Source organism: Argiope bruennichi, chromosome X2 (assembly GCF_947563725.1).
Source record: "Argiope bruennichi chromosome X2, qqArgBrue1.1, whole genome shotgun sequence".
Taxonomy (NCBI): Eukaryota; Metazoa; Arthropoda; class Arachnida; order Araneae; family Araneidae; genus Argiope; species Argiope bruennichi.
In genome coordinates this window covers 129,834,121-129,845,629 of record NC_079163.1, presented here as the reverse complement: position 1 = coordinate 129,845,629, position 11,509 = coordinate 129,834,121, and the positions used below count along the sequence as shown (strand labels likewise).

General features: G+C 28.5%; 1 protein-coding gene across 1 annotated transcript; it reads right to left on the bottom strand.

Moving 5' to 3' along the window:
* Positions 1-2,876: 2,876 nt before the first annotated feature.
* Positions 2,877-8,619, bottom strand: LOC129960685 (cyclin-dependent kinase inhibitor 1C-like). The gene is made up of 2 exons (XM_056074254.1): positions 8,491-8,619; positions 2,877-3,971 (listed from the first exon to the last, which is right to left on the bottom strand). Exons 1-2 carry the CDS (start codon positions 8,491-8,493, stop codon positions 3,531-3,533), a joined length of 444 nt encoding a protein of 147 aa, XP_055930229.1. The 5' UTR covers positions 8,494-8,619; the 3' UTR covers positions 2,877-3,530.
* Between the last annotated feature and the right edge of the window lie 2,890 nt (positions 8,620-11,509).

Below are 11,509 nucleotides of genomic sequence, written 5' to 3'. Positions count from 1 at the left end.
AATCACTTTATCTATTAATTTAATTAAATTTTAAAGTCATACAAGCGGTGCCATCTGGTAATGAAGCGGAGAAAAAAATAATAACAATATTCCCTAATCTTTATAACAATGAATTATGAATTAATGACTATATTGTGGAAAATAAATAAAACGAAGACAATTCTATTTTTTAGCATCTAAAAGTGTGCTTTTAAAAACTGTTTTTATTGAATGCATTTATCGTTGTTAATATTTTTATCATAGAATGTTGTGACCATTTATGTGTATAATTTTTCAGGAAGATTTTTCTTTTCTTTCTTCATACAAGATTTTCTGCTCTAAATCGGGTGAGATTGAAATCTCATTACTTTTAAGTTGTTTTTTTTAAGCTCTAAATCGATTGACCCTCTATAGCAAACACCAATTACGTATCTGCGACGTTATTACAGACCTACTAAGTGAAATGAAAGAAGCAGTCGTTGTATGGAATCGCGTTTTACGTTGACTCCACTGACAATAAGCTTTCATAAATAGTAAAATATATTTAAACATTAAGATAAAAATATTGCTAAAGGTTCAAGAATATTAAATAACGCCGGTGGCCATAAAAGATCATGCATTTACTAATGTCATTTGATCATGCAACGATGTTTGTAGTCATGGGTATTATAATCTTACTGATTCCTTTTTGTCTATTAGAACGTTTTAGAACTGAATATGCAATGTAGTTTTTAAAATAATTTAAATGACAAGCGAGCGTTCAGCAGCTTCAAAGATCAGCGAATGCATTTCGAAATGTAGGCTCAAAAGTGAGAACAAAAACCGATGTCTTACAATTGCGGTTAAAGCGACGAAATTTCGAAAACTCAAATTATGTATTGCTTATGCATTATTATGTCAAACTTATGTATTGCTGATAGATCGGCGTAGCTACATATCTTGAATAGCTTTTGAATAGTACCCATAACACCATATTAATGACAGTAAAGTCAACTTTTTTCTCTGGAATAAGAAGATTAATTTAAATCACCGTTATTTAGAACGATTTTTTTTATTGTCTAATTTCAATCTTTGAAATTATATATTGTTTACTGGCATAACAAATAGGCCTCTGATGCAAATAAATTATGCTAAATTCTATCAATTCTGCATTTGGCTTGAGTTAATTTTTTTAATATTTTTCATATGTATATTTTAAGAAAGTTACAATTACCTCAAGTAAAAATGAAAAAAAAAAATCCGAATTCGATAATGATGCATTAAGCACGTAAATGTTTAAAGCGAATTCTTGAGTACTCATTTCTCTATATATGGTAGATAATGAAACGAAGACAGTGCAATAATATAAATGTTAGTAAAGCAAAAAGTAAATAAAAATTAAGGGAATAAAAAATCTTTTTTTACTACAAATCACTACAAATAAATCATTTTTTCATAAGCTCTCTAGAAAAAAACCAGAAACGTTTATATATCTCCTGCACGAGTTATTATTTAAAAAGCATAATCTGAAATACTTATATTGTAATAAAGGGTTGAAAGATAATTAACTAAAGAGTAAAGTTAATAAAATAACAGAATAATTTCGAAGCATATTCACCGCCATAGATGCGACCTCGATAGCCTCTTGCATATTATACATGTGGCTATCTAAATCTTTTGAAATTACTTATTGTATTTCCATTTCATTAGAACATATCGTAGACTCTGTCTTAACACTTTTTTCGTATAACAGTGAATCAACTGAAGATACGCTTAAAGAATGCTTCAGATGTTAGTGAAAGGGATTAACTCATGGTTGTAGGCGATGTGAACAAGATAAGTCATAAGGGACAATTTTTATGAAAACAAACAAAATTTATTTAAGAATTGTATTCAAATCTTTTCCTGCGCTTATTTAAAAAGGAATTGCAATAACTTTTAATCCATTATACTGTTTTGAACAATCCCGTGCTTACATCCTGTTTTGAATTGAATTCGAGTTTTTAAGTTTCAATATTTTTGAGCGAACCTATGAATTTTGGCTAACTAATCAGGACGAAACCTATGCCTCTCATCATAGTCATCCAACTCTAATTCACTGTCCGTCACCTTTTAGCAGATAAGTCTAAGCCTACTTTTAATTCAAATTTAGTGACCTTAGAGTTTGAAATTGTAGCAATAAATTTCCTTGTTTTTAAACGCTTCGCCTTTGTATCCCTATCATTAACAATGCTGAACAATAGGCCATTCAGTAATATATGAATTGTACATTTCTGTAAAAATATCATAACATTCGATAATATAATCCTGAAACATTTTTTTCATTTTATATAAAGTGTTTGATCTTTTTTACACGCTTTTATTTAAATTTATTTATTTCGTGTTTGTAAAGATGGAACTTGGTAATTCATTTCAACTCGCAATCTAATGTGCTAGAGTTTTAAAATTTTGCACACTTGTGTGCTCTCGATGACAATACTCTATTTAAAAATTTTAAGAATTTAACTAGTAGTTATTAGTAATTTAACTAAATTTCGTTCTATATACTTCGCACCATGGGATGATGAATTTGAGAAAAATGTAATATTTATAATAATGAGTTATAAATAGAAGTGCAAAACGCTAAAAATACTTTTCAATATATATAAAAGTATATTAATTTTTTTATTTGATTTATTCTCTTATTTCATCAGCACCTAATTATATGTACTTCTTTTCGAAAACCAGATTTCTCATAAGAACATAAATATGTACTAAAAAATAAAATGCCTTTTAATTTAATGTTTGAGCATCTTCCTGAAGCCTATTCTGAATTTTTCACTTTTTAAGTTCATTTCATATGCAAATTTTAAAACGTGTATCGATTCACTCCAAAAATGTTTACATTAAAAATCTAAAAAAGTACAACGCACACTATGTAAAACTCAAATGTTTTATTCAAATGACAGCATTTGCAAAATAATGAAGATTGTTACAATAGCACTACGCGTGACAAAGCGAAACAAAATGATGCATTCTGATTTCATTTGTCATTATTTGCAAAACCCGGAAACTACGTAAGCATTATTTATGAGCAAAGGCAATGATAAAGCATCAAAATGTGAATCACAATACTCAAAAAATGCTTGCATCACAATTAAAAACTAGATAAACTTCACAACTAAAAACACATATTTTACATTTACTTTGATCACATTAGGCCCTAATAAATGCAAACATATTGAAATAAATAAATGGTAACATCTACTTATATATATTCGAAAATTCTACCTAACAATGAATACTGAACAACTTATAATGGAAACATATTGGAAAATGAAAAGCAGTGTTATTACATTTTATTAATTCAAAAAGTGGATATCTTTTGAAATTTTGGATATAAATACTTTCGTAGATATTGTGGTTACTTTATAGTTCATTGTTTTAAAATAAGATATGTCTTGATACAGAGTCTTGTAATAACGCGGTTGTCGAAGTTTTTATGTTTTAGCGTTCCTCTAAACCTTTATATTGCTACACCTGGCCTGAGAAAAAAAAATGAAAAAGAAAAAAAGTGTTTGTTTGTTTGTCATCTAGTCAAGTCTGCGTCTCCATAAGCCTCTTTTGAATCGAGCTTCTTGTGTTTCATTGTCACTTTCTTTAACTTCATCTGATTGGGTAGGTTTGGGTTTGTCTTCCTGGTTTTCCTTCTTAATTTCTGGTTGTTCGGTGTGTTGTCTGTGGTCATGTCCGTCATCACCTTTTTCATCATGGTCATGGTCACCTTCATGATGGTGTTTGGGCTCTTTTACTGGTTTTGGATCATTCTCATGGCCTGGATGATCTGAATGGTCAGGATTCTCTGCCGGGTGCTCTTCATGAGTGTGCGGCTGTTTCACTGGTTCCTTGGAGACTTCTGGTTCAGGTTTGGCAGTAGTGGGGTCGGCAGCTGGTTGTGATGGGGGCTGCTCCGGTAATGTGGTACAACTGGCTAGGATCAGCACGGTGAACAGGAGAAATACTTTTATGTGAATCTAAATTGGAAAAAAAAGGGAAATACATTTTATTATTGCTGATTGTTGTAACCATTTTATGAGTGTATGTGTATACGAGATAAATTAAGTAGACTACGTCCAGCAGAGTAACATTTTTTAATATTTTAATTAGGTGAAGTAGATAAGCACTACGCACCATTGAAATAAGAGCGAAGAATGGAAGAGAGAGCTATATTAGGTGAATATTGTGCAATAAAGAAAAAGAGCTCACTCAAAATTCCAAGTTTTCCTATGAGAGCAAAAATATTTGAATCAATAAGAGCTATTGCGGCTGCATTTTGGTGACTTTCAAGTGCAAAGCTTATAAAAAGAAGATTGACTGGAACACAATATCAATATTTAACGATTGCAAAAAAGGGAGATATATATATATATATCACTTATCACATATATATATATCACTTATATAAGTGATACAACATAAATTTTGTATCACTTATCTGTAAAATTGTGCATAAATATTAGTCATTATTGTACTATATGATATGAACTATTATTGTACTATATGATTTGAATGAACTACAATATCGTGAAGATTTTGCAACAATAGGGATAAAGTTAGAAAAAAAAGTTAGAAAATCAGTATTTTTGACATATTTATTTGCATACGAGTAGATTATACCATTTTAAATTAACAAAATTAACCCTATTTGGATTTTCAAATAAGCTACAGTAAATAAAGCTTTAAAAATGCTCATTTGATCTCCAAATCATTAAAAATCAAATTAAAATCTAAATATAGTAATTCCAAACTTAATTTTAATGTCTTAGGTACATTATCAGAGTCTGTTTAAAAATTAGTATTGCTTAAACCCTAATACTTCATTTTATAAGTAAGAAGTAGAGACTTTTTAAATTTAATTTTAGTTTATTTTTCAGTCTTCAACCAGTTAAAAAATATATATATTATTGAAAAAGTAAAAGAAAATAGAGCTGATGTGTAATATTCTTACTTATTATGAGTAACTATGACCTGAAATTGCAGTTTTTTTTTATCAACATCCAAGTCAAATTTCAAATACACCCGAAATAAAAACTTTTAGAACTCTAAGATCTATATTTTCGTGTAATGGCCAAATTCATAAATATAAGAAGCTTTCAACAGATATTTAAAATTTTCTTTAGATACCTAGAGTCCAAACGCAAGTATCAGAATGGATACAGTGATGAAAAAAATCAAATTTTATTTCTAAACGCAAAGTTTAAAAAAGCAATGCTTAGATATTTAATCCGAGAGGAAATTTTCAAATTATGTTGCAAATATATATTCAAATAAAAATATTTCTGATAAATAAACTTCAAAACTTGAGCAAAATTAGGACTAAAATGTGTTATTTAAAAGACATTAATAACAAAGAGGCAAGTTTTTCAAAAATGTAATTAATTCCAAAATATTATCTCGCAAGAAAATGAAGAACACAAAATTCCATATATTAGGCAAAAATAAAATTCCTCATGAGAAACAATTTCTAATCGCATCAAAAATCTCAAAGAAAAAAAGAGTTGTTGAACAAGTTTCAATATTTTTCCGTCAGTGACTAAAGTTGTAAATACTGATTCAGCAGAAAAGTAACGATTGATACTGATCATTTGTTTGGAAAAACAAATGTCACAAACGGATCGCATCAGTGAAGGAGATTTGAAGCAAATAATCTATTCACGAACTCGAATCAAAGAAATTCGTTTGCTTAGCTGGGAAGTAAAGAGAAGATAATATTAGAATATTCCATTTCGATAACATGTCTTTTCAAGTCATTACTTTTCTTTTAAATTACATAATAATTTTATTTCATTCCTTTTTATAGTAAAGGTATTTAAACATGCTTTGGAATGTAGCAGCTCGATAAAAAGATGAAATAAAATTTGAAGAATCGGTTTATATGGTAATTATTGTTCAATCTATTTAAATGAAAAGTTAGTGGAAGAAAAAGTCAAAGGTAAAACAATTATCAAAAGTTATGGATTAAGGATCGGAAAGTAAAGAATTTTAAGTGCATTTTTAAAATACCTTGAGATATATATTGCTTATTTTCGAGTAAATAATTTATAATGATTTATTTCCTTCTTATAAATTAAAATGATCAAAGTGCTCGCTTTTTGTCTAATGACAACGAGAATAAAAAGTTAAACACAATGTCAGCCCAATTACTAGATGCAACCTGACAGAAAACGTAAAAAAGCAAATAAACCATCAATTAAAATTTTCTTTTTAAAATATTAGTTCTTCAAAACCTTCCTATATATCAGATTTGCTAATATTCCTTGGAATGCATTTTTTTATATAAATTATGTTGATCTTAAAACACATTTTATTGTTTCACTGTTAAGCCGAATGTGGGTTTTAATATTTTGGAGATCTGCCCCTTATCTTTTCATCTACTAATTGCATTTAACTCCTGTAATATTAGAAGAATTTTCAGAACTGAGAACTATAATGCCAACATCAGATCATTTGTATTATTCCGTAATATGGTTTGCGCTTTATAAAAATAGAAAATCTCGTAATCGATATACCTTTAATACATAAAATCAAAATATATCAGCGTTGTAAAATGACTTAAAATGGATCATTTAAATTTATTCCCTTATTTTTTAAAAATATATTAAAATGATTCAATATCTTTTAATACCCTCTATTATATTTTCTATACTATGACATATTATCCAAATTCTAATCGAAATTTGATTTCACTTAGCATAAATTTTAAAATTATAACAGAATACACATAAGAAATGAATTCTTCAAAGGATGGACTTTTTTTGTCATTTATATAACAATGAGCTATTTTAGTTGTTATTCATGTGTAATGCTTGAGAATAATTTCACACGTTCAAACCATATTAACGTTGTAATGGCTCCCCCGCTAAAATGTATGAAATAATTAAACTGGGATTTCCCCATCCCTCAGGTAAAAGTTAAAAACAAATACTTTCACATGATTTTTTTTTCTTATCAATCTTTTCTCTCTGCATTCAGCAGTTTCCTGAAGCAATAACATTAATCCCTGAAATTTATTTACAATTAACCCGCGTATGCGAAATTTCTTTTAAACAGTTAAAATCACTTCGTTATGTTTGCTTTTTTTTCTACTTGTTATTTGAATCAGTTCTTATCTTTGAATATTAAAGATTGATTTTTTTTGTTGATTTTTCACCCAAAAAATGGTTTTGTCCGGTGGGATTTAGATGTAAAAGTTTTTCCAAATACAGTTTTCTTATTTTGAATCAAGCATGCACAAATACATTTATCTTCAAACGAAATTAGTTGATGAAATATTTTATTTCATGTAATACTTCTCGATAACATTATCTTCTTTTTCTGAAAGAACATCTTTATTCTTAGTTATTTATTTAACCAGGATTTATTTTTACACATTGTTATTTAAATTGTTTAAAATAAAAAAAAAATCTATCTTTGACATAAAAATGTGTTTTTAAAAACTATTTTTATTTAGTTATTTTTTGGGTTATTTTATCAGATATTTGAATTATTTTTGTTATATTTCTATTGATCACTTTGCTTATTTTTTACACACTATAACTCTATCAAATGCTTCTATTTAAGGAAAAGGCTAACGTGTGAAACTTCAAAATATAAAGTTATTGAAATAAAAAAATATTCAACTTTATTTTACCTGAATGAGTTCTAAATTTTTACCATTATGATAATTAAAAAAAAAATATTTTTGAAATAATAGATAAAAACAATGTTCAGAACCTGAAACCTTAGTTATATTTTGGAGCAAAAACTCACACTAGCAACCAGCATCAAATTTAAGCGCTAATTTATCTTGAATTATAACTAATCACTGTATAAAAATTATGATAATATCTTGAATATAAAATACATATTTTTAGTAATCGAGTAAGCGATCCTAAGTCAAGTTACATTTTTTTCACTTACCATCCTAATCATATTTGGGTGCTATAATACATTACTTTAAATATAAAATTAATTGCACTAAAACACCAAGTTGTAATTTATCGTAATTATATAGAAACGTGACAAAATGTTAGAAATACCTACCTTCAATTTAAAACTTTATTTTAACGATGTAATAAATGTTAAAAAAGGGAATAAATTCATATATTAAAAGCTTAGTAGACAAGACTTAAAACATCAATTATGCAGAAACGTTAACTAATAAACTGATTTATTCATACGTCGTATGTGTTCGTATTATCCCAATTTGTATACAAAAAATTAAAGTCAGTCGTAGATGTTGTCATTTGATGCCTAAGTTCTACAAAATTTATAGAAATATCAGTTATATCGACTCTATTGAATTAGAACGAAAACTCATCGCCATTAACAATGATGTCGTTTAATTAGCTGGTAAAGAAAATGAAACAGGTAAATAGTTAAATATTATTATGTCTTAAATAAATCTAAAACCAACAAGCTAAAGGTACAGAAATACCGGTCTCTAGTATCAAAGTTTTTGTCGGAAGAAAAATTTTTAACGATAAAAGCATGAAATAAAGTTGATTCACTTACCATGTTGGTAATGTGATGGGAGCAGCAATGTGTTTACAATGCGTTCATGGAGTAACAAGCAGTCCAGTGCTATCCTCTCTTTATAGCCTAACACCATAGATGACCCCTTGCTGACCTTATACACATAGGAATGTATAAGAAGACTTGCTTGACCGGAGGGGAGCTGTTTTTCTAACCACTCTTCCATTTGAACTTCAGACGCTGTCATTTTCTGAAGTCGCATGAAAGTGATTTTTTTTTTCCTTCGCTAAGGTTACTGCACTTGGCTATTTATGAAATCCTGGCATAATAATAGCTTGGAGTGCCGAAAGATGAAGAAGGTGGAAGATCTAGTATTATTTTCTGACCCCTCATCAGAATATTAGCGAATAACAAACGAGCATTAATATGCACATTTATTGTTTGTTTTCGTGATTCGCGTACGCACGAATGAATCTTATTATGAAAAAATAATGGCGGAGGGATACGCTAAAGTCCGCGATTCTCATCAGTTAAAGGTTGGCATTTTTAATTTGGTGAGACATCAATGGGTAAATGATTGGGTTTTATGCTTCTCATAAAATATCAAAAGCATGTTTAGGACGTCTGGTTTTTTGCAGATAAAGTCTTTCGACTTTTTAGTACTTGAATCTGTTTTTTAAAAGTCTATCGCTAGAGGCAGCATGAAAGTCAATCAATAATGAATATATACTTAAGTGATTAGATATTACAGTTTTTTTTTTTTTTTTTTTTTTTGTCTCTTAGTACAGGAATTTTCCTATTTTAATTTCTATATAAAAGATTATCGCTTTTTTACTTCTCATACAGTATACAAAATATACCAACTTCAGGATTTTTGCTGATTTCCACGCTTCAGATTTCCTTGAATCTGATAGTTTATCGCTTTTTCACATGTATTTAATATTTTTCATCTGTGCTAATTTTTGTTTTAAACATTTTAATGACGCATCATATTGTTCTAGAGTTTTACTTTTGCTTTAAAATAATTTTTGTTTCATCATATCATATTTTCATTGCTGTATCATGAAGTTTGACGCGATTTTATCTTGGCTCATTTGCTTTTATGTTTTAATATTGTGAATTGTTTTATAATCTCTTAAACTTTACTTTTTTCTCTGCGCAGTGTGGACAAACATGACTCTTGCTCTAATATAAACCAAAACCAAACCAAACCGAAAATTATGCCGAAAAATGCATTTTAGGAATTATGTCTTTCTATTGATGAATAAGATAAATCAGAAACGCAAAAACTAAAGACCGGAAATTTGATATGTAATCTTTCCATCAAATATAAATATTTTTCGAATTTTGAATGAAACCCATTGATGAAAAAATTGTATGTTCGTCTGCTCCATGTGAATACGAAAACTCAAATGTGCAACCAGCTTGAGAGATGATATTTGACATACAGATTTATCATTAGAATTTTATAACTAAAGCAAGTTTCCATCCAATCTATGTAAAATTTTAAGTAGCCATTTTTGGAATTGTGTCTGTCTGCATATCCGTGAACCTAATCATTAAAAACACAATGAATTAGGAGAATGAATTATGGTGTATGGTTTCTACACCAACTTTTATTTTAATCAAATTTTGGGAGAAACTTATCAGTGGGACTTCTGTCTGTATGATCGAGTGAACATGGAAACGGTACCTCAAAAATGATTCGGTAACGGCAACTTGATATTGAAATTTGGCATTCGGTTTTATCATCGAAACTCTAGATTCACATAAGAATTGAAACTAAATGCGTCCTAATATGACGGTCTTTGTGTTTGAACGTGATGACTCAAAGACACAGAAATTCGATATCTTAGTCATATAGATCTGCATAAAATTTTGGAAGAAAGATATTCAAATCCAAAATCCATTCTCAATTTTCATCTTTGCACTATGAAGCGCAAAGAGCGGCGAATTGTATTGGTATACGAAAAAAATCAAGAGAAAACACTTTCTATGGTTAACTTAAAAGAAATAATTTCTTCCTAAGTAATTTTTTATATATTAAAAAAAGACAATTTCTGAAGAATTCTTCTTCCAAACTCTTACTTTTTTTAAGAATATTTTAGTGAAAACCTTCCTATTCTATTGAATAAGAGTATACTATCATGAGTGTAAATTGTCAAGATAACAATTGTCCTATTTTAGCTAGAATAGCACCAGTTTTCACCTCTTTTTCACAGTTTGGTGTCTCGCCCCTTTCATTGAATGCTTAAAGAGTACTGGTTGAAATTCAAAACTTTTCCTCACTTTTCCCTTTTTGGAAAGAAAAAAGCAGAGTATATATATATACAAGTTAGCTCAAGAAATAAATACTTTTATGATTAAAGAAATTTCATTTTTGCATAAAAAGAATTAAAATTAATAAAATTTAGAATTTCACTAATTTTGTCTTTTCATACTCTATATTCCTGCATAAGGATATTTAAAGCAGCGTATATCACTTAGAAAAAATGTTGATAGGAAACTGAGAGTGTCACCGTATATCTTAAGTGTAGTTAAGATATAAATAAGTATAATAATAAATTAGGCAATTTTTATTTTTATTATAATATCTTATTTTTATATTAAAAAATAGTAGTTTTGCCAGCATTCAACGAATACATATTTTTTACATCAAAACAGGTTTGTGAAAGTTAGATGCTCATTTATTGAATTCATTTTCGTTTTCAAAAAATTAATTCCCTATTAAAATTGCGTTTTTTGGGGGAAAAAAACTCCATTTCCTAACTAAAATTTAGATTCCTCTGGGTTCTAAATTTGAAATTTTTACAGAGTTGCTAAAGCCAGTGTACGAGCCGTCACTGGTACTAAACCTAAAGAAAGAAATCCACCAATTCAAAAATGATAAAAAAAGGGAACCATTAACAAATTTTTACAAAGAAACTGATTTGAACTGACACAGCACTCTATGGTATAAATGTACAAACTGAAGTGTGATGATTATTCACAGTTCAAATTTGCTTAAATAATAAATAATGGGAAGTTATTCAAAATAAAATTTTGCATTCAAGGTACG